This window comes from Poromitra crassiceps, assembly GCF_964638095.1.
Source record: "Poromitra crassiceps genome assembly, chromosome: 11".
Taxonomy (NCBI): Eukaryota; Metazoa; Chordata; class Actinopteri; order Beryciformes; family Melamphaidae; genus Poromitra; species Poromitra crassiceps.
Window position 1 is genome coordinate 25,422,542 of NC_139643.1, and position 23,714 is coordinate 25,446,255.

Below are 23,714 nucleotides of genomic sequence, written 5' to 3' on the forward strand. Positions count from 1 at the left end.
AAAAGTAAAAAGGTGAGAGAGTGCAAATGACAGATCAAAGACGTAGACAGTACAGACATTGCAGGATCCATGCCCCATAAGCGTTTGCAGGCAAGGGAGAGGGAAGTCCTGAATGGCCAATCATCTCAAAAAAAAAAAAAAAAAAAGTTAGCACAATACATATAAACCTTAAACAAAGATACCTCAATTGGGAGCAAAGATGATTGACAATTAGGAGAGGACACTTGAATATAAATGTGCAAAGATTATTTTCATTTAGTCATGCTAAAAATGAGCGCTAACATTGACCCAAAGACATAACCAGTGACAAACCAGAAGAAAGAAAAATCGATCAAAAAGGAAAAGCTGAAGCAACAAGTAGTGATTTTGGTTTGTTGTGAGTTTGTGAGGTCATAGCAAGCAAAGCTCCAAGCCTTTTATTGGTGAGTTGCTGGATTAGGGGTTAGAAACATGTGCTGTCAACTCAGCTAGGCAATCAAGGTTACATGGATATGACTGAGCCATGCTCAAAGTGGACACACCTGCTTCAGGTGCTGCAACCACTGCAGCTTCAACTAGGCCTATAGGGGGATAAGAAAGCACAGGACTTTAGCATGCTGTTGCTTTGGTCATGATGAACAGGAAAACTTGTAGAGAGAGGACAGGAAAGGGGTGGAGCTAGGATGGATGAGAGGGCTTTTGTGTCTGTGCCACAGTATTAGGCTCAAAGCTGTGTCGCCAAAGGATGGAGCAGCCGACGCTGTGAAAGAAAATTGGAAAAAGTTCCTGAAACAGCCCCAGTTTGGTTTATATACCCTCAGATATCATATACTTACCATTTCATCCTACAATGTACTTATGGGATACCTTCTTTGTATAATACAGGGGATATAGTGCAAAATTAGTCTGATGTTGTCAATTCATGACGTACGGCACACATAGCCGTGGCAACTTTTTGGGCGATGCCGATGGGTCCAAAGAGTTGCCTCAGGTTAAATAAGAACTGATAATAATGAAACATCGCAATGAGTTTTTCTCACTTCCTGTTGCCGAGCCTGGTGCCAACAAAATGGCAGTATACTGAAATTACACATATTTCAATATGTCACCTGTGTGTATTAAAATCTTGGTAGTAACCTTTCCCAAAAAGTAGCAAACTATATTATCTAGGAATTTGTATATTGGCAATGTATATAAAGTCAGAAAGATGAGATAAAACAATGGCAATAAGAAAGCATGTAGCTGACGGTCTTTGGTTTGAGGCTTTATACTAATCAATGTTATGTTGTAATTGTAATTTATACAACAATTAACAGTGATCTTAGTTTGAGAGAATGGCAATCAGTTTGACTAAATTGATGATTATTGATTGTGTGAGTTCCTTCACTTGATGCAAGACTACTGGAACCTTACTCATGCTCACGATTCCAACACTGGGGTATTTAAAGAACCTACTATAAGGTTGAGACCATTCTGAATAAGCTATTATCCTAACATTTAAGAGAGGGTGGTGCTTTAAACCTTTCAAGTATAAGGATGATAATCCAAAAACCTATATATTTTTTCTCTCTAATAAACATATATACTGGACGCACAATGATGTGTTCAACATTATCTAGGCTCCCCTGAGGGAGGATTTATGAATCATATTGGAAAAAGATAAATAACATGAATTTAAAAAGAAAATCCATGCCTTAAAAATCGAATACAAAAATTAATTCTGGGATACATACGAAGCTCACGGGGCCCGGCGTGCTCCCTCATGGCGTCCTGTTGCCGTGACAACAGCTCCCGCTCCTGTTGCATCTGTAGCCTCTCCTGCTCCAACTCGTGCAGCCGGCTACCTGTGACCTGCACGGAGCAAATACTATTCAGTTAGGGCCTGGATGGAAACAACCATAATTACACACGTGGGCTCAATAATGGCTCTAGATTGGAGGCATGGCTTGAGTTTGAGAACTTGAGAATCAACAATCACACTATACGGTATTTTTTTTGCTGATACAATGTACGTTTGGATTGGCATGTACACATTAGTAATACATACTGTAAGGTTTAAACACATAAAAGTACATGAAAAAGTAACGAAAATACTTTTCCAGAGGGAGGAAAGATGTCTGCAGTGTGGCGATTCTTTGATCTCAGTGAAGCAAAGGGCCAAGCTAAGGTGTCTTGACAGTATTGAGAGGGGAAGAGCATCAAAGCATCTACCAAATAAACAAACAAACAAACAAACCTAAAGCCTGGCAGAGACACACAGAAAATAAAGTGCTGCGATGCTGCGATTCTGCCTTCAAAATAAAAGTGGAAATTTGTCACTGGGGGAAAGCAAATATCTGCCAGGAGTCCTTCTATATCTCAATGGCTTAAAGATGTTATTAGAGCTGAAACGATTAATCGATTAGTTGTCAACTATTAAATTAATGGCAAACTATTTAGATTTTTTTTTACAGGAAAAAAAAAATATTAAAATGATCTGATTCCAGCTTCTTAATATTTTCTGGTTTCTTTACTCCTCTGAGTAAACTGAATATCTTTGGTTGTGGACAAAATAAATTGGAGGACATCACCTTGGGCTTTGGGAAACACTGATCGACCTTTTTCACCATTTTCTGACATTTTATAGACCAAACGTCTAATCGATTAATGGAGGAAATAATCTGCAGATGAATCGACAATTAAAATAATCGTTAGTTGCAGCTCTAGATGTTATGTTTTTTTCTCAAACTTGAGAAAATAAAATACACACTGAGACACTCAAGGGAGAAATGATTTCATACATGGCCGCCCTTTATTTGCACCATTTGCCTTCCAAATAATCCCAATATGTACGTGCCTGCCCATGTTTGTCTGTTTGTTTTTTCCTTCTTTCCTGCTGGGTTTGTTTGTATTTTAGGTGTATGACCACACCCCAGCCAGTCAGTCACGGTGTGTGTGTGTGTGTGTGTGTGTGTGTGTGTGTGTGTGTGTGTGTGTGTGTGTGTGTGTGCGTGCCTGCGAGCATGTATTTTGAAAACTCGTCGCTCGTCGTTGTCGTTCTTTTGTGTAAATCAAACTTTTGAACAGGGCCACAATCTCATGCACCTTCTGACCCCTTACTGGTTCAAAATTAGATTTTTTTTTTTTTTTTCATTTACTTTTTATTGTTATTATTTTCAATGACAGACAAAACAATACAGAACAAACCAGTACAAAAGAAAAACAAACATAAATGAATGAAAAATACAGGGGAGGATCTTTAAACATTCAATCTTGCACTCATCTACATTCACATAGTCATTAATTCGCACCCACATACAATTCTCATTTATAAGCGTGTACACACACCACCATGTTTCTTCTCAGCTATACAAAGTCAGGTCTTATATCCGATACATAGGCAAGCCACTTCGACCACTTATTTTCAAAGGAATCAGCTTGAGCTCTTAGTCTAAATGTTACTCTCTCCATTACATATATGGAGTGGATTAAATCTATCCATTCATTTACAGTTGGTACATCTTGTTTTAGCCATTTTCTAGTCACTGCCTTTTTGCTGGCCACTAACATCACTCTCAACATATATTCATCTCACTTCGCACAATGCAACTCTTCTATATCTCCCAAGTACAGTATTTTAAAATCAAAATTAATTTCCATCATAAAAAACGCCTCCAGGACCGTGTGTACTTCCTTCCAAAATGGAGCCACAGAGGGACAACTCCAAAAGATGTTAGATTTTTGCGCTGGAGTACAGAAGTATCTAGTCACATTTTTCCAACTGAATTCCCTCCAGGATGGTGAACTCGTCATTTTCCATTGCTGACCACATATTCTGATCCATTCTTCTGGTGATATTGTGGAGTTTCCCTCTGCTTCCCATCTTTCCTTAATATTCATAGTATGGTCACCTTTTAGATTTTGAAGAGCCTGATACAACCTAGATATCAGCTTCCGGTAACTACCATCATCATACGCATTCTGGAAAATACCAAGGATTTCCATTCCCATTGCACAATCAGTTTTCTGGAATGTCTTGTCTATAAAATTCCTGATTTGTATATACCTAAAATGATCCTGGTCCTGCAGATTAAATTTTACTTTGAGGTCCTGGAAGCTATACACTCTACCTTGGTTCAAGAGAGTACAATGTGCTGTAAGACCATTGGGGGCCCAATTTCTAAAAGTTGAGTCATATCTACTGGGGATAAAATTCGAGTCATATGCAAACCACTTGAATATTGCCGCCCTATCCTTCAAATGATGCTTTCTAATTATTTCTTTCCATGTTTTAAGAGAGCTAATTACCCAAGGATTATTGGGATCCGATAGAAAATCCAAAATTTGAATTTTGATGCTGAACAAGCCGACAGTGGCCCACAGTCGCAATAATCCCCCCCCCCCCCCCCTCCTCCAGAGTGGGATTATCCCTGTGTTGCCACAGTGGGACAGGGTGGGCACAACACTCCCATCAGCCGTGTGTCTAAGACGGAGCCCACTGACCCCTCTACACACAAGACACACCTTGACAGCCAGTATATAAACGCTACCCTCACTGGGTTCCAGCACCAGCACCTGTGTAGGGACAAGTCATCTCCAGTGACCTCTTCATCTCCAGCATCATCAACGGCACAATGGCCCTCAGAGCAACGCTTTGTCTTCTTCTGCTGCTGCTGGGCCTGGCTCAGGCTTACTACTACGGCGGCTACGACACGGTGAGAGACGGCCTGCCATGGCTCGCAAAATTCAACATTATTAGTCGTTTCATTGCATTGTATTCCATGAAGGTTGAGCACTGTGAAATGAACTGAAGTGGTGCTATGCTTTTGTGTTCTGTCACAGGAGGACTACAGTGGTGAAAACGGTAATTGTCCACACGTCAGCACAGCAGTTTGGAGGCCTGTCTTAACTCAGATTAAGATTCATCAGATATTTGCCATTTGACGCTCTATTTTGCTGTGAAAAAAGCGTGATGATTTTCTCTTTTGGTTCCATTCTTCAGAGGACCTGGTGGACGTACCTTACGAGGACATCAGCACAACTATTCTGAGGATGAACAACGGTTAGTATTCGATTATATTTACTGAGGGAATATTGGCTTCTTCTCCTGTCATTACTGTTACCTGTGTAGTTATTATGATTACTACTGAGTTTCAGGAATAGAGCAACACATTTATGACTGATATTTTACTGACAGTTTGATATACATATTTATGTTTTTTTTTTTACCCAACTAGGATCTAACAATTTTCTGATGGAAGGAGATGTGATCATTCCAACAACCAGGAACGCCATGAGATGCTCCAATAATCAATGCCTGTGGCCAAAGTTTGGCAACAAAGTGATGGTCCCTTACACTATTACTAAATTCAGTAGGTTTCTTCATCAAGTAAAACATTAATTGAATAAACCACTCTGCATGTTAACATGTTCTTTTCACATATGTCATTTACAATGTTATTGAAGATGTTTTATGCTCCTTATCCACTTCAGGCAGAGGGGAGCAGAATCAGATTGTAAGCGCCATGAAGGACTTCCACTCGAAAACCTGCGTCCAGTTCACTCGACGTCGCAGCGAGACGGCGTACCTAGCCATTGAAAACACCAGAGGGGGGTAAGTCAGACGTCGCAGCTAGAAGTCGTACCTAGGCATTGAACCCAGAAGTGAGTAAGTCAGACGTCGCAGCTAGAAGTCGTACCTAGGCATTGAACCCAGAAGTGAGTAAGTCAGACGTCGCAGCTAGAAGTCGTACCTAGGCATTGAACCCAGAAGTGAGTAAGTCAGACGTCGCAGCTAGAAGTCGTACCTAGGCATTGAACCCAGAAGTGAGTAAGTCAGACGTCGCAGCTAGAAGTCGTACCTAGGCATTGAACCCAGAAGTGAGTAAGTCAGACGTCGCAGCTAGAAGTCGTACCTAGGCATTGAACCCAGAAGTGAGTAAGTCAGACGTTGCAGCTAGAAGTCGTACCTAGGCATTGAACCCAGAAGTGAGTAAGTCAGACGTCGCAGCTAGAAGTCGTACCTAGGCATTGAACCCAGAAGTGGTTAAGTCAGACGTTGCAGCTAGAAGTCGTACCTACGCATTGAACCCAGAAGTGAGTAAGTCAGACGTTGCAGCTAGAAGTCGTACCTAGGCATTGAACCCAGAAGTGGGTGAGTCAGACGTTGCAGCTAGAAGTCGTACCTAGGCATTAAACCCAGAAGTGGGTAAGTCAGACGTCGCAGCTAGAAGTCGTACCTAGGCATTGAACCCAGAAGTGGGTAAGTCAGACGTCGCAGCTAGAAGTCGTACCTAGGCATTGAACCCAGAAGTGGGTAAGTCAGACGTTGCAGCTAGAAGTTGTACCTAGGCATTAAACCCAGAAGTGGGTAAGTCAGACGTCGCAGCTAGAAGTCGTACCTAGGCATTGAAAACACCAGAAGTGGGTAAGTCAGACGTCGCAGCTAGAAGTCATACCTCGGCATTGAACCCAGAAGTGGGTAAGTCAGACGTTGCAGCTAGAAGTCGTACCTAGGCATTGAACCTAGAAGTGGGTAAGTCAGACGTCGCAGCTAGAAGTCATACCTCGGCATTGAACCCAGAAGTGGGTAAGTCAGACAGTGAAACTAACCAATAATGGCACTCTTGCATGTGTGAAATGTGCAAGCATCAGTAGTAGAATGCCCATAACTGAATCTCAAGTGAGCAGTAAAAACACGTATCACTAAATAGTAGTACATGTCAGTTGGGTCGGGTTTGCTACACCAAACAATAAAATGAGTTCCACATATTTTAGGCAACCAGAACTTATGTGACTTATGTATTAGTTTTAAGTGGACACACACACACTTTCCAGTCAAAAGTTTGGACACACCTGATTGAATGCACTGCATGTTTCTTCCATGATCATGAAGCCATTTTGATCTAAATGCTTATGCTTAAATGCTTGAAATTAGTTTGTATGACAAATATAAATACTGAAGTTGATGCTAGAGGTCGACCGATTAATCGGCCGGCCGATTAATTGGGGGCGAATATTGGCATTTTTAATTAATCGGCATCGGCCTGCAAAAAAAAAAACTTTTTTTTTTTTTTTGGCAGGCCAGGCCAGGCCAGGCCACCGGGCATTTGCCCGACGTGCCCGATTATGCAGTCCGCCACTGAATGTGAGTCTTCTCATGCACCCATGAGCCTACTGTAACGTTATGTTTCCTCAGTCACCACCATCTTCTGCAAACACACTTCTCCCATCAAATGACAGCAAATCTAAACAGTTAAATTATTATTATCATTATTATTGTTAATGTATAGAACAGTGCATGAATGAGTTCTCTGACATACTGCTCTCTCGCTATAGCCTACCAGTCACTACTGAAATCTATACCGCATAACCCAATGTATTTTTCTATTTGATAAAAAGAATAATCAAAAACATGTTACTGTACTGGCTAAGATAACATCTTATATTAGATGTAGGCCTACAGTATAATGTTATATTCGATTTTCAATGTGCATGAATGGATAATGGAAATCTAGGCTACTAGATTTCTTTCAAAAAATACCAACAGAAGAATATTGCACATTTTTTGGGGGCGCTACCCACACGTTTAGCTGTGTGTTTCTCATTCCACGAATGCACAATCCTTACAAGTTGTACCCCGTTGTAAAGGTGACTAATCAGGCTTTCCAACTATATAAAATACAATACCAATTGGTATTATTAAAGGGGAGAAATAATCAAGCAAAATAACGTTTCCAAACTTTTTTTGAGGAGTTTATTTTAATCGTATTTTATCGAATGAAAAAAATAATAATAATCGGCATTATATATCGGCCATCGGCCGCCCTGCTCTCTAAAGATCGGCATCGGCATCGGCCATTGAAAAAGCAATATCGGTCGACCTCTAGTTGATGCTTATGAATGTATGAATTTCTTTCAAAGCCTTTGCCTTCCCATCAAGGCAAAGGGCAGCTACTTTAAAGCATAAAAAAATAGTTTTGATTTGTTGGTCACTGCATAATTCCATTTGTGTAATTTCATAGTGTTTTACTATTATTCTAAAATGTGAAAAATGGTAATAAAAAGAAAAGAAAAAAGAAAAGAAAAGAAAATGTGGGTGTCCAACCTTTTGACTGATAGTGTACTTGCCCAATCAATGTGAACCTGAATTGACCTGCTGCACTAAACCACACCCATTTAGTACTCCATGCAGGTCAAAGCTACAATATGCAATTCTTCGCCTTCAGACAGGAAGTGTATGGTATTGTCCCGCCCTAATTCCTCCCAGTTGGCCACAGTCACGCACCCACACCTGCCACTCATCTCTATGAGCCATATATTTTCAAACGCCACCTAGCCTGAGGCTGAGGTAACGCGCCATCTGTAAAACCCACAACAGGAGATTAAGAAGCAAAATTGACTCAATGAAAGGCCTTTTCCCCAACCAAATGGGGCTGTTTAAATGTCAAAATAGTTGCATACTGTAGCTTTGAAAACACTATTCTACTAACACTCTTCTCTTTCTGTCTTTCTACCTCCCTCTCTCTCTCTCTCTCTCTCTCTCTCTCTCTCTCTCTCTCTCTCTCTCTCTCTCCCTCTCTCTCTCTCTCTCTCTCTCTCTCTCTCTCTCTCGTCAGGTGCTACTCTTCTGTTGGTCGCATTGGAAGAAGGCAGATTGTGTCACTGCAGCATAACGGCTGCCTGCAGAAAGGCGTCATCCAGCATGAGCTGCTCCACGCTCTGGGCTTCTACCATGAACACAATCGGAGCGACCGCGACAGATACGTCCGGATCAACTTTCAAAACATCAAGTCGTGTAAGAATCTCACACCGTCGTTTGTCCAAAGCCTAAGAACAGTGTCCGTTTCAACGGGCGAAAAGACATATTGACTGATTTTAGTCTATTCACACACGGGAAGCGCAGCGCACACTGACACATCTGATTGTTGTCTCCTCAGGGGCCCACAACAACTTCAGCAAGGAAAAAACCAACAATGTCACGCCATATGACTACTCCTCTATAATGCACTATTCAAGGTGAGGCAGAAAAAGAGCTTAAAAAAATTTATTTGCTGAATCTAAAATTCACATAAGTTATTTCTACTACTTCTCAAATCAACTTGTTCTCCGAATCCATAGAACTTCCTTCAGCCGCAGGCGGGGACAGGATAGCATCACTCCCATCCCTGACAGCTCTGTTCAAATTGGCCAGAGGAGTCGCATGTCCCCCGACGACATCCGCCGGATCAACATACTCTACAGATGCTGTAAGTACAACCCATGTGGCGCCATGGATACTATGTATTGATTCTAATCTAATAATACCATGCTTAACTAACTCCATGGATACTATGTATTGATTCTAATCTAATAATACCATGCTTAACTAACTCCATGGATACTATGTATTGATTCTAATCTAATAATACCATGCTTAACTAACTCCATGGATACTATGTATTGATTCTAATCTAATAATACCATGCTTAACTAACTCCATGGATACTATGTATTGATTCTAATCTAATAATACCATGCTTAACTAACTCCATGGATACTATGTATTGATTCTAATCTAATAATACCATGCTTAACTAACTCCAAGGATACTATGTATTGATTCTAATCTAATAATACCATGCTTAACTAACTCCATGGATACTATGTATTGATTCTAATCTAATAATACCATGCTTAACTAACTCCAAGGATACTATGTATTGATTCTAATCTAATAATACCATGCTTAACTAACTCCAAGGATACGATGAATTGATTCTAATCTAATAATACCATGCTTAACTAACTCCATGGATACTATGTATTGATTCTAATCTAATAATACCATGCTTAACTAACTCCAAGGATACTATGTATTGATTCTAATCTAATAATACCATGCTTAACTAACTCCAAGGATACGATGAATTGATTCTAATCTAATATCATGCTCAAGTAACTCCAAGGAACCATTTGGACTTCTTGAATCATTTGTCAATTGCCTCAGAATGCCTATCTATAGTATTCTGTGAATGAAAGTATGAATGAAGGTATGAATGAAGGTATGAATGAAGGTATTACTGCCAAGTTTTCATTCATGCAGACTGAAGTTGCCCTATATAGTATGTTTACCTGCCAAAGCATACATTTAATTTAATTTGGCTGGTAATACTGTTTGAAGTTATTTGTAGCTAAAATAGTTGCTCTCAGTGGTCATTCTGACACTGTAAATAAAAATACGGTTAATAACAACATTATTTTTGGTCTCTCTACAGAAACAGGAGCCAACAAAGGCCACCATGGATGAATGGATGACACTAATGCAGATGCCCCCCCCCCCCCCCCCCCCCAAAAATAATAAAAATAAATCTGTTTGTCTTCTACCATTAAGAAATGTTGTGTGTGTTCATTGTGTTGTAGTGTTGTATCAGTAAAATTGCATCTAAAATAATAATAATAAAATAATAAAATAATAATAAATTCAATCCAATCCTCCATACCAATTGCCATTTGTTTTTTCCTCCTCTCTCAGTGACACATGTATCTTCACCAGCTTTCATAAACTTCATTTCTATATTTCAGCTGTGCTACACACTACAGAATCGGCACTAAATAGCTACAATCCCACCCCCCTTCCCCGAAAATAGTTTGTGAATCTAAAACATCCGTGTGCCGGAGATCCGACACCTGGCTGAGGGTCTTTAAGACATAGTAGTTACACCTGAGTCCCAAGTGTACTGCGCTCTGGAAGGACAATCCTATCAAAAAAAAAAAAAACTGTGTAGGACTCCAGGCAGACTTCACTTCCTACTTCACGAGCTCTCTGGAGCTTGAATGCCTCACCTGCAGCTCCTGCTCAAGGTTCAGCTGGAGCTCTTCCTTCTGGCGCACCTGCTCCTCCAGCGCAGCTCGTTCCCCCGTGTAGCCATCGATCAGACCTGAAGGTGGTCAAAGAGAGAGAGGAGGAGACGGTTACACACGCGTGCGTCACACACATGAACGAGCACCGAATCAGCGGCACACAAAATCCAAGGTTACCGCACACAAGCAAAGAAAAACATAGAGTCCAAAAGAGAGTCCGTACACAACCGTCACGCATATATTACAGACGCATAGAGGAACGCAGGGGAGCACGGCATCTCAGTCCTGTTCACTCTGTCAAGCAAAATGGGTCAGACAGACAGCACAATGAAATGTTCTATTATTACATACTTTCTCACAGGTCAGCAAGCATCACGCACCAGGACAGCACTCAGTTCATAAATGAGGAACTGTGTGTGCACGCATGCATACATTAAAAGACAAACTACGAGGGAAAGTCCATTCACTCCTTTACTGTACGTGCCACTTTGGAATGCGAACGGGCAAGAAATGAGCTGCCGGCAGCCTGAACCCAATTTGCATGTTCTGACAGTGAATCCATGTTTTTTTAATGAGCAATATTTTTTACTGAGCGACACGAAAACAGGAAGAGCTCTTGTTGTTGCTTCCAATTTAACTTGACTCTGCTCATTTGCAGCTAGTTTGGGCTCACTCAGTGTGTGTGATTTGGAAAACTGAAAAGAGAGAACAGAAGGAGAAGAGATAGGTCCTGAGTCTTGCACTAAAAGGAATAAAAATGTCACTTCTGTTGTCAGGAGACATCATGTGAGGAACCTCTGCGCTGTGGAAAGTTTGCCTAAGGAGGGATGGCTCCATGGCACACGTGTCTGATGCCCCTGATCAACAGCTAAAACAACATAGGCCCACAAACTACACTGAGCTCTCTCTTACTTAGCTACTGGACCTATTTGCTTAACCCATTGATACTTGATGCAGCATTTGTGTGCGTATCCCTTTAAGACCGCGAACCGCGTCAACGCGGTTCGCGGTCTTAAAGGGATACACACACAAACGAGGGATATACACGCAAATGCTGCATCAGGTATCAATGGGTTAAAGAGGAACTAGGCTCAGAGGATTCTGGCTGACCTGCCTCCACCTGCGATTTAAATGAATGCAAATCAAGAGTCTCAACCTGGGGTAGCTTCCACATTGGCTTCATTTTTCAAGCCTGGAGGACATGCACGGCCTATCAACCCGCTCTGACTCTGGGTGGGAAAAGGGGGCGTTCTTGATGATGTAAGCGGAACCGAAGATCAGCCACTTGGCCGACCGACCCAACTGCAAAAGTGGGTTTCAACCCCTGTAGCTGCATGAAAATGATACAGTGTGTAGAATTCAGTTTACTCTCAAATGTTGAGATTTTGCACAGAATCCTTCAGCAACACTACTCAAAAGCCGTATACATTGTTTTAAAGCTAAGAAGAAAAGTGTTTTAGGATTTAGTTACGCTTTAACAGCTATATGACAAGGTCAAATGAGGATAAACGTGTACAGATGCAATATACAGCAGGGAAGATTTCCTTCAATCAATCAATCACTGATTACATGTTTCTGAGGACTGTATTTGTGAACCTGAAAATAATTATGGGAAATATCTAACCGGTACATTACAAATAATTTATATAAAAAGTGTGTTGTTTTCAATTAAATAAATTGTTTGGATGCATTAAGGCAAGAAAAAGTCAATAATGTCTAAATAATAATAATAATCAAATAACTAACAATTGCTTGGATTGTTTGATTACAGATGTATCAAATGACTGTATATACTTTTATTCTGTCCCATGTTCTCAACCTATCTTCAATCCCCATGCAAAGTTCACACAGTTCTTAAACCTATCCATTGTAAAATTTAAAAAAGTAAGAGGCAGAGAATTTTTCATGAGATGTTGTTAATTTTAATCTAAGAATAAATATAGCAGCAGGTACCACAAATTGACTCAAAAAAGAAAGAATGAAAGGTGATAATCCCAGGAGGGCTGTGATGTCTCCATGGAAACTTTGATCATGAATAACACAGATTCTTCATCCGTCTGGGGGGGAAGAGAGACGAATAGCCATGGTGACCTAAAGCTATGAAACACACACTTGTGTTTGTTTGCCAACAAGCAACAGTAACCCTCTCAATAAGCACCAAAACAAGTCTCGTGGGATCAACAAATATGAAGCCATTCAACCATCGGTTTCTATCAAAACACAGCTAAAGGACTCATAACAATGCCCACACACCATGATGACATGACAGACCTCTTTTAGTCATCCATCTTGGCCTGTATTTTTATTGACCCCCCCCCCCCCCCCCTCCCAGCTCTAATACATACAAGATAGATACAAGCCGACTTCTCATCTCATCCTGTTTAGAGTTTTCACTGACACCTAATAGTTTGTGTGGGTCATTGAAGAGGATCCTCTTCCAGGGTGAGTCTGTCTCTTGGGTTAATTCTAAACCAGTTTGAAGACAGCCGCACCCTGAGCTGTTACCTGTGTGCATCAGCCAGACAATTCCAGGGGAATTATTTCAGTCTGGCTTCAATGGCACTTGAACACCAAGATGTCAAATATATATTAAATAATAATAATATATCAAATAAAATAAAAATCACTGGATTTGGCAATTTCAAACACTTTCCAAAGACGAATGGGGAAGTAAGCAACATGGCCAGATATAACGCATTAATCAGGAAACATTGATTAATATTAAGATAATTTCACTTAAATTGATATGTGTCATTGTGGTAATGAATACCGGTATGTGCATTAGCTTACGCTCAAAAATGTAAATAAGACTTCTCGCAGATATCTGCGTCAAACGTCTGTGCTTCTTTCACATAGGCAGAACTGCTCTTTTCACCCGTTGCTTTACTTGTTATGGGACATCCACAGTGTAGAATTGAGTAGTTATTAACAATAAGGTTGTTCTTGGTTTTTTCTTTTTTACAACTTACTGTACTCTTAGTGGATTACCTCGTAAAGCCATGGTTGACAAGTGATCATGAGATTAACCTATTTTATGAGAGCAAATATTTGCCAAACTTCAGCACCGCTATCAGTTTACAGACAGAAAACAAACATCATACCAGGATACTACGGCTACTCAAGACAATTTACTGTTTTAATTAGAAGTGGTAGTCACAAACTCACCATTGTACATGTGTCCAAAAAGTCAGTGTGTTGTTGAGACCAGAAGATTTTCTATACCTTACACTCGCCAAACAGTCTATTGGGTTTGGTGTGTGAGAGAGAGAGAGAGAGAGAGAGAGAGAGAGAGAGAGAGAGAGAGAGTGTGTGTGTGTGTGTGTGTGTGTCTGCCAGTCAACCCTCAGAGCAGCTGTCTCTGACATGGATGGGACATCTAATTTGCTGCCCCCGACCAGATTTGACAAGGCACTTAAAACTGTGCTGAGGCGGCAAAATCAGCCATCGTTGCCTCCCGGATTGAAGATAATCCATAGTTCTCACAGAAATACCTTCACCTCTGTGGAGAACATCTGCATTGACAAACCCTCACACTAACTGTCCTGTAGGTTGTGGGCTAAGCACACAGTCACTCAGATGCTTTAATACAAATCAGAGACAGACTCACAAACACTTGTTTTCATTGTCGACTTCCCACCACAGATGGTGTCACACCCCTCTCTCTCCTCTCCCTCGCAAACAGCTGATCCCATCACTCCCATCACTCCCTGCACCCCCCCATCCCCCGAACACATGCATCCTCACTCTACATCCATTATGCTCGTTCTGCTGCAGTGCTTTGTGTTTTCTGTAATTGCCTTGACACAAACACACTTTGCATCATTAAAGCTGCATTCAGCGATGTTTTTGTGTTAAAATAAGTGTTAAATGACTCTATATTCTGACAGCGATCACTGAAATAGAGTGTTTGGTCAGTGACTTGAAACCCCCCATCCCCCGCTGTCCTCTATCTCTCTCCCGACTACCAAGAAAATGTCAACTTTTCTCTGATTGGATAGTTTGAGGTCGGTGCCAATTTTGATCCAATCAGAGAAAAGTTGACATTTTCTGAGAAGCGGAAGGTCCAATCGCGATGCCAAATAAAGGACTATATGTATTTTTTCACCCCGAATCCAATGCCGCCATTCCTGAGTCTCTATGAGTTACGGTTGCGGAGATACGTCCGCCCTGCCTGCAGGACTACAGGAGAGAGATAGAGGACAGTGGGGGGTTGGGGGTTTCAAGTCACTGACCAAACACTCTATTTCAGTGAGTGCGTTTACATGCAGGCAATAAACAGTTTATTAGCGGATTTCTGGAGTTACCTGATTATTCAAATGGTCATGTAAACAGCATAAACTGATAAGCTTTATCCGTTTATGGCCGTTATCGGGTTATGAATAAACCGATAAACATACCTAGGTTTTTGGCCAATAACCCGTCTTTTGAGTGCATGTATACAGCGTTCTCATTCAGAACGACGAATTACCGCCGCCTTCTGGAGAGAAATCCGACTAATTGACTGAATCATGTAAACCCGGGTTTTTCCTATTGTCGGATTATTAAAGTGCATGTAAACGCAGAAATCAGATTATTGCCATAAACCGATTACTCACAGTTATCAGTTTATTGGTGTGCATGTAAACGCACTCAGTGATTGCTGTCAGAATATAGAGCCATTTAACCCTTATTTGAACACAAAAACATTGCTGAATGCAGCTTAAACATTCACTATTTCAATTCCTCTAAATCACAATAATAATAAGCGTTATTTTCATATAGCAATATACTTCTTTTTCTCAATTAAACTCACCCTCAGCCCGGTGGAGCTCCAGGGCCAGCTGCTCCCGCGCCCGCGCCTCCTCTGCCAGCCTCTCCTGCAGCTCGTCCTGCCGCTGCAGCAGCTCACCCATCTCCTGGTTGTGGCGGAAGGACTCCCGCATCAGCTCCGTCTGGGTCACGCGGGCATGTTCCAGCTGAGACGGAAGAGGAGAGGCTGTGAGACACATCTCTGAATCTAACCTTTTAAACGAGCTGAATAGTTTGCCTCGAATCTCGTTTGTAAAACATTTGTCTGTGGAAAGAGAGCCACTTATTAGGACACTAAACCTGGCATCTGTTAGGTTTAGAGCCCGAGGTAACCTTTCCAAAACGGATTCATGTAACAGATTTACAGCATCATGGCAAGCTGATGGGAGCAAGTTAAGTAAGTTAACTGACTGACCAAGAACACAATTAACTACTGTTGCCACTATTAAGAATAGTATAACCAACTAATTATTACAGTGTGGAAGTCATTAGGTCACTGTGGCTTAAGGTAAAACTTGCACCAGCTATTTAATACAGACCCCACATCTGATAAGATTTTTGTTTTTAGTTTGATTACAGAAAGTGTATGAAAGCCATGAGGAAATAGTCATACATTCTGTCATTGTGTTGGAATTATAGTGAGCCTGACGAAGGCATATTCGCCGAAACATGTTGGTGTAGCTATTAAACACAGCAGAGGAGAAACATGTTGGTGTAGCTATTAAACACAGCAGAGGAGAAACATGTTGGTGTAGCTATTAAACACAGCAGAGGAGAAACATGTTGGTGTAGCTATTAAACACAGCAGAGGAGAAACATGTTGGTGTAGCTATTAAACACAGCAGAGGAGAAACATGTTGGTGTAGCTATTAAACACAGCAGAGGAGAAACATGTTGGTGTAGCTATTAAACACAGCAGAGGAGAAACATGTTGGTGTAGCTATTAAACACAGCAGAGGAGAAACATGTTGGTGTAGCTATTAAACACAGCAGAGGAGAAACATGTTGGTGTAGCTATTAAACACAGCAGAGGAGAAACATGTTGGTGTAGCTATTAAACACAGCAGAGGAGAAACATGTTGGTGTAGCTATTAAACACAGCAGAGGAGAAACATGTTGGTGTAGCTATTAAACACAGCAGAGGAGAAACATGTTGGTGTAGCTATTAAACACAGCAGAGGAGAAACATGTTGGTGTAGCTATTAAACACAGCAGAGGAGAAACATGTTGGTGTAGCTATTAAACACAGCAGAGGAGAAACATGTTGGTGTAGCTATTAAACACAGCAGAGGAGAAACATGTTGGTGTAGCTATTAAACACAGCAGAGGAGAATTTGAGTGTGCCACTTTCTTTCTTTGTGTTACTTTGAATGTTCGTTAGTCTGCACCTCTTCAACTTTTTTGGGTGTGCTCCACTCTGTATATTTTGAATAGAATTATAGTGACAAAAGGATTATTCCCCTTTTTGCTGGAGACGCCAGGGAACTGCCTCAAGGACCCCTGGAGGTACCCACTACCCCGGACCCCAATTTGAGAACCAACAGCTTCCCACTGCTGTGCATATTGTAAATGAACGATCTCAAGGCCAATGAGGCTGTACACTACATACACTAAGAATGATGAGATGGGGGAAGAGGTCTTATTTATTGTGGTCAATGTTGAAGTGTTTTTATCGATCTTCATCTTTTTTGTTTTTTTTCATGCAGTCATTCCAAGACAAACTGAAACATTTGCATATTTGCAAACTGGTATGACAAAATGGCAAATGAAGGCAACGTATACACGATTCAATTGTGAAATGAGGTTCAGTCCGAACAGAATCTATAAATGTAGGCTGCAACACTGAGATACTGAGAACACGTTTCCATTATGCCCTCTCGGATCAGGTGACAGAAAGGCAGATTACCCTGGTGGAACAGCTCTGAAATCATAATGCAATAAATCGACCACAAGCTCATATACGCATTCACTCTCCGGCTACTTTGAGAGAAGATTTCCATATCAGCCTGACCAAAGGTTACTGTCTGTAACATAACGGCAACCAGGAAGTAGAAACGTGACCCTGCCATAACAGGAGTCATTTCACCTACTGTTACAGATGAACCAAAGGGAGAGACACTGAAGATAGGAAGAATGGATTCTAACAGAACTGTGATGTGGAAGAACAGATGCAAGGCACTCAAAAAGAAAGTCAGTTAAAACCCTTCATTCTAATCCGCGAGGCATATTTGTGAGCTAGAAAATTGCGGCCAACATGACAGAACTGTGTTTTGCACAAGTGTAAACTTACTGTATAGGGAGGAGTGGGCAAGGAGATTTTGGAGATGACCTTAAGAAGGTGACCGTTGGTCCGGTGGTTGACGTGCGAGATCTTGGTCTGCACCACCACAGCATTCTTCTCAGTCAAGATGCTGGAGAGGGGAAAGGGCCGGGGAAGAGGCACACGAGATTCCACCTCGTACACGTCCTGGTCTTCCCCATCCAGCCAAATGCTGTTGTGCAAGCTGGAATTCCAGTAGGAACGGTAGGAATCCATGGTAAGGGATGGATCCGGGGAGAACGTCCCAGCTCGGCTCCTTATGCTGGGGTTCCTTTTCTGGAGGCATCAAAAGGGGGTTTCCATCTGCCAAGGAGTGTGAGGCTGAGCTCATCCAGCCGCGTCCAACCACAAATCAGAAGAAGATCCAGTGGAGGGGGAAAAAGCCGTGAGCAACGTTGTGGGTCGCTCCAAGCAACAGTTTCTACGTGTTTGCCTTGCACACAACTAGAGTACACAGCATTAGGAAGACAGTGACACTCACGTCATCTCGATCACCTGGTTGAGGTAGAACAGGTTTCCGGGTAAACATTGAGAGACAAATCAGCCGAGCAAACGGGGAGAAGTTCTGCGGCAGGAGAGGCTTCCAAAAGCAAAGTCATCCTAAAAGGCAGCAGGTGGAGAAACTTCAGCTGGGATCGGATCGGCGGCTTACGGGGCATTCCACTGAGCGCGGCCCGAGGGGAGGTAAGTCAACACAAAGGCAATGATTTCTTTCCTCCGCGTCCTCTCTGAAGATCTCTGCCCCCCTTCTCAGTGTGGTTCCTGACCTTCTTTTCCGAGCGCAACCGCTGCCTCTCTCTCTAGGTAGAGCTCCCACCCTCCCCCGCGTCTGCTCCAGCCCTCTCTCTCTCCCCTGCTCTCTCTCTCTCTCTCCCCCTCTCTCTCTGGAGGTTCATTAACAATGCTGTGGCGCCGTAGCAACCGCGACCTGCAGGGGAGCCTCCCCCGGGGCCCCGCTTAATTGTTTGGACCAAGCGGCAGTAAACCAAGGGTGAAATGACAGCGGTCAGATCCAAGTCGCTCACTTTCACGTCCTCCCAGGTTTTGTCGTCAGCCTCTCTCCAAAGCTCATAGCGTGATCCTACTCTCTACTCGTTCTAGCTCCAACTCCTGCTTTTTGCCACTCTCCTCTCTCACTGTCCTCACCTCAGACAGGCTGCTGTCATTCTGCTACTCACTTTGCCTTCTGTCAATGCACATGCTGAAAAAAAGGGGGGGAAAAAAAGTAAATCCCAGAGTTCCGGGTTCTTTCCCCTCCCTGTCAGAAGCCAGGTGCTCTCCTTCACTTCCTGTAGTGATCGCACAGAGCAGGATACTGTTGGGCAAAAGGGGGAGGGACACACAGGCGTGGCTGCATCCCTTGGGGCCAGAGGGACAGGTACTGTAGATTTGCAAATAAGATGACATGCTCCCTCCTCCTTTCCCTCTCTCTCTCTCTCTGCCTCCCTCTGTCTCTCTCTCATACACACACATGTACTGTAACCACACACACACACAACAACACACCCCCAGTCTCACGAGAGCTTGTCAAACCGGATTCACGCATAGAGGCAAAAGAAATTCTGACATGATTTCTCCCTCCTTCTACCTGGCACGTCAACCTTCTCACTCAATAACGCACCCGAGCAATTTGTCACCGAGTGTCAATGTGAAGTAGTTAGTGAGCAAACACCTTTTCACCTGGCAAATCATTGACAACACTCAGCACAACACAAAGACACTCGACATTCCCGAGCGGCTCATTACATCATCCATCTGTATTCGTGCCGCTGCTTTACAGGCGAGACGCGCTGATTCACCGCAACTCCACTGACAAGACTAATGTACACCGGATCAATAGTGACAGCAAAATCATTCCCTTAACCATTAGGAGATTTGCTGATGAAAGTTTACGGCGTTGTAATTGTTTTGCGTGTAGCAGGAAGAGATGTGCTGTGTGACATGTAGGGATGGGCATCGAATTTCGAATTTTCGAATAATCGTTGTTATTATCAAGGTCGACTTTTATTATTGAAATTCGAAATTCGAAATTCGAAAAAAAAAAAAAAAAAAAAAAAAAAAAAATTTGAGTGAAATGTTGCATTGTCTCCCCTGATTCTAAGTACCGGTATAGTCAAATCGCTATAAGCATTTTAAGCAAGGTTTATGGAAAAATGAATGGCGGATGAAATCCCATGAAGAGGGAGAGGGGGTGACTTTGGCACCCCTTTGGCACTCAGACCTGAGCCTACTAAATATTTAATGAACCACAACCACTCATGATTGTCAAAACTGTTTTTTATTTTCGAAAATGTCAATGTAAAAAAAATTAAAAATGTAAAAAAAAAAAAAAAAAAAAAATTTTTTTTTTTTTTACATTTTTATTTTTATTTTCGAATTTCGAATTAAATTCGAATTCGAATTCGAATTTGGCCAGCGAATTTCGAATAGTGTTTTTGCTAGAAATGCCCATCCCTAGTGACATGTAATCCACCTCGTAAACACAATGGATCTGTAGTAATTGTCCAGTGACGGCTTAACAATCCTTTGCTAGCAGAGCATGTAAGGTATGTCGTTGTAAGGTAAGGTAAGGTAATGTTACACATACTGTATGCATGTTTTTTCTTCTTTCATTGTTAACACTGTAGTTTTTAGCACAATAATTAAAATGTAAAAGTAATGTAAAATCGTCCGGGTAGTGTCGCGGTAGATTCCCTGCCTACCAACACACACAAGGGTCGCAGGTTCGCACCCCAGTGTTACCTCCGGCTTGGTCGGGCGTCCATACAGGCACGATTGGCTGTGTCTGGGGACGGAAAGCCGGATTGGGGGTATGTGTGTCCTGGTCGCTGCACTAGCGAGCTTTATTTCTCTATGAGAGAAAGAATAGGATGCACAACCCACATGCACTCGAGTGATTCAGATAGATACTGCAAACATTAATGACGCTTGGCCGGAAGATTTGGTTATGCTATTTTTAGATGGCCAAGATCAAACCCATTTCAGCGTGAGTAATGCTGGAATCTAAGCCAAAGGGAAGATGTGCTGTGCAGTCAGTTACAGTAACACATTCGATGGCCTGGTTAAAGTAGGGCTGCTCCGTCTCTCTGGGCTGGGCACAGGAGGCGCGCACTACATGGGCAGCCTGAGGGGGCGGCGTTGTTCTGCCCTACTGGGTTAGGATAGGCTGTTTGGACAGACAAAAGCCCCATGTAAATACAGCTTGTATCTATAGGCAACCACTGGGAATGACACAGCCCTATTGTGTGTGAATTCTAGACACGCCAACTGTGTTGCCAGCCAAATTCTGCAGTCTCATCCCCATTATGCCTCCGTGAACAGACTTGGAAAGCTATAGCAGGTTAACAATGTTGTGTGTGGGCATTTATATGTTTAAACAAAACCTACGCATGATGTTGCTCGTGCTTTCTGTTCACTGGTAACTTCTAGGCACAAACACACTGATGCAGTAACACCATAGAACTGTGCAGGAAGAATATTCAGGCCTTGTTGATAACTCATCCCTCATCCTGCTAGGAGAGCACATTAGTCTAAGATCACAGTCCTGCGTTCTTCTTAAAAGTTTCCAGAAGCAGAGCTGTTTTTGGTGAAAAGGGAATTTGATTATTTAGAGATTTGGAACAATCGCCAGTCAAAGCTCCAGCTTGACCATTGCATTCCCCTAAATGAGTTCAAAAAAATTATCCACAAGCAATCAATCAATTGTGCTCGTGCAAGATGTGTGCTCCCGCCTCCTGCTTCTCCATGATCTAAATTGTGACCTTTTTTTTTATTGTACATATTTTACTATTTTTGTATTTTCTTTTTCTACTGCATTGTATGTTTTTATTGCATAACCCCTCCTGCCATTTCTGAAAATCTATTATTCTATAATTTTATTTTATTCTAAAATAGTAGTATAAAATTCTGCTGTATCATAACCCCACTAAAGTCCAATTTATGAGTTTAGTATGGCTACCTGTTTGCTGATATAGTGCAACATATTCATTAAAGGTCCCAATTCGTGCAGCTGTAACCTCTTAAAAACGTGTGTCTCTGGTCCATAAAACATGATTCTGGATTAATCTGTCGAAAATATAGCAAACCCGTTTGTTGTGACGGAGTTCTCGCTCCCTCTTCTGGTGCTTCCCAAGAACGGCCTGTTTCTATAATATATTCAGAACTAACAGTTCCCATTGGCCGCTGAGGGAGAGCCCGCCCCAGGCTCCCAGCGGCCAATCAGATTAGCGTCTGTGGACCAGCACGCTAGGTTGCGAGTTATCGTTAACTAAACGGTACTACGCTAAAGAGGACATCTCAAAATGCCTAGACTTACCGAATGCACCTCTGCAGTTGCTGGATCACGTACAGTTGGCGTCGCTCCAGCTAGAAGTGTTAATTTCGTGGCTATAGACTAAATGGTGCAGGTAGCTTGTGTGAGAGAGACCCGCGCAGTATGCAGGAGGAAGCTAGTGACGTCCCGATTCCCCCAGATTCCCCTCTGGGCAAACGAAGCGTTTGGGGGTGTGGCTTGGAGGAGACTGCAGAGGGACGCTGGATAGGGACAAATCCAACTGTGGCAGTTCTGAGCGTGTGACCACTCATTACAGGGAGGGCTGACAGCAGTATATATGCATTTACAAGTAAAAACAGCTTTTGCACGGAATGGGACCTTTAAACATTTTCCAGTCTCATAAACCAGATTAATTCAGTTCAACAACATTATTAGAGTTTCTTAGGTAAACTAGCAGGAGGTATGATATGTATTAAGAGAAGGAACTGAGAAGAACGGAACTCAAGCCCATCAGTGCTGTGAATGTGAATGGGTGTGGTGAAAGGAAGTCTAGAACTTGAACCACCCGCCCCCCCTCTGGTCCCTACCTGGTTGGTGGTCTCGGTGATGGCCATCAGCATCCTCTCCAAAGCCGCCTGGAGGCGGCTGCTGATGCCCATCAGGTGCTCCTCGTTCTCCAGCTGAGTCTCCGCCCCCAGCAGCAGGCTGCCCATCATCTGCTGGGACATCTCCAGGCCCTCGTCAGCCTCCGTCTCCCCGGACCACACACTCGCTTCGTCTGTGCCGCCCTCGCTGCCCCGCCCACTTTCTGTGTAGCGACCGGAGGAAAAGAAGAAATATATTACTCGCATATTATACACACATACACACCTGATGTCGTTGTTGCAATTTCTCTTAATTAAAAGCGAAAGATTAGATCACTCAGACATTTTGTAGCTATTAGAGATAAAACAATATACTGTGTGTGTGTGTGTGTGTGTGTGTGTGTGTGTGTGTGTGTGTGTGTGTGTGTGTGTGTGTGTGTGTGTGTGTGTGTGTGTGTGGGGGGGGGGGGGGTCTTGGGGGCATGGTGAAATGTTGCTGATGTTCCTGTGGCGATCTCGAGAAAACATCTACTGTAGCTACTCTCAAGCTCACATGGAAAAATGTATTAATTAGCCTTTAAATCTATAGAAACAAAAGGTTTAAATATGATACCGGTCATAATTATACTCCACCTCTAACAGAAGATAAATAACAGAATACAAAGCAATGCTAGAAATGTGGTTGGGTCATAGGTCACATGTGCCCTTAGGCTACTCTATTTGACTTCGTTCTCACTGAACTATCTGGCCATGTAACCTACTGTAAAGTTCACATTCTCAGAGGACAATTATGAGTACTGTACTGTAGGCGGCAGCATCGGTATAGCATTATCTTATACTACAGGTTTTAATATATGATATTAATTTCCATATTATGACATGCTGATACAGCAGGACCGAAGGGCAGAGACAACGTATTCTGCTGGTAGAATAAAGTATCTTCTTTGCC

The 23,714-nt window shown here is 42.3% G+C and overlaps 1 protein-coding gene across 1 annotated transcript in view; it reads right to left on the reverse strand.

The window, feature by feature from the left end:
* akap9 (A kinase (PRKA) anchor protein 9) overlaps positions 1 to 23,714 on the reverse strand; it is a gene marked incomplete at its 5' end in the record, with an annotated part of 86,985 nt that overhangs the window by 23,110 nt on the left and 40,161 nt on the right. Inside the window, 5 exons of the mRNA XM_083646458.1 lie at positions 522 to 560; positions 1,713 to 1,830; positions 10,783 to 10,877; positions 15,593 to 15,755; positions 22,769 to 22,985. Of these exons, the coding sequence (XP_083502584.1) occupies positions 522 to 560; positions 1,713 to 1,830; positions 10,783 to 10,877; positions 15,593 to 15,755; positions 22,769 to 22,985 (632 nt within the window). The remainder of the gene's footprint in view (positions 1 to 521; positions 561 to 1,712; positions 1,831 to 10,782; positions 10,878 to 15,592; positions 15,756 to 22,768; positions 22,986 to 23,714) is intronic.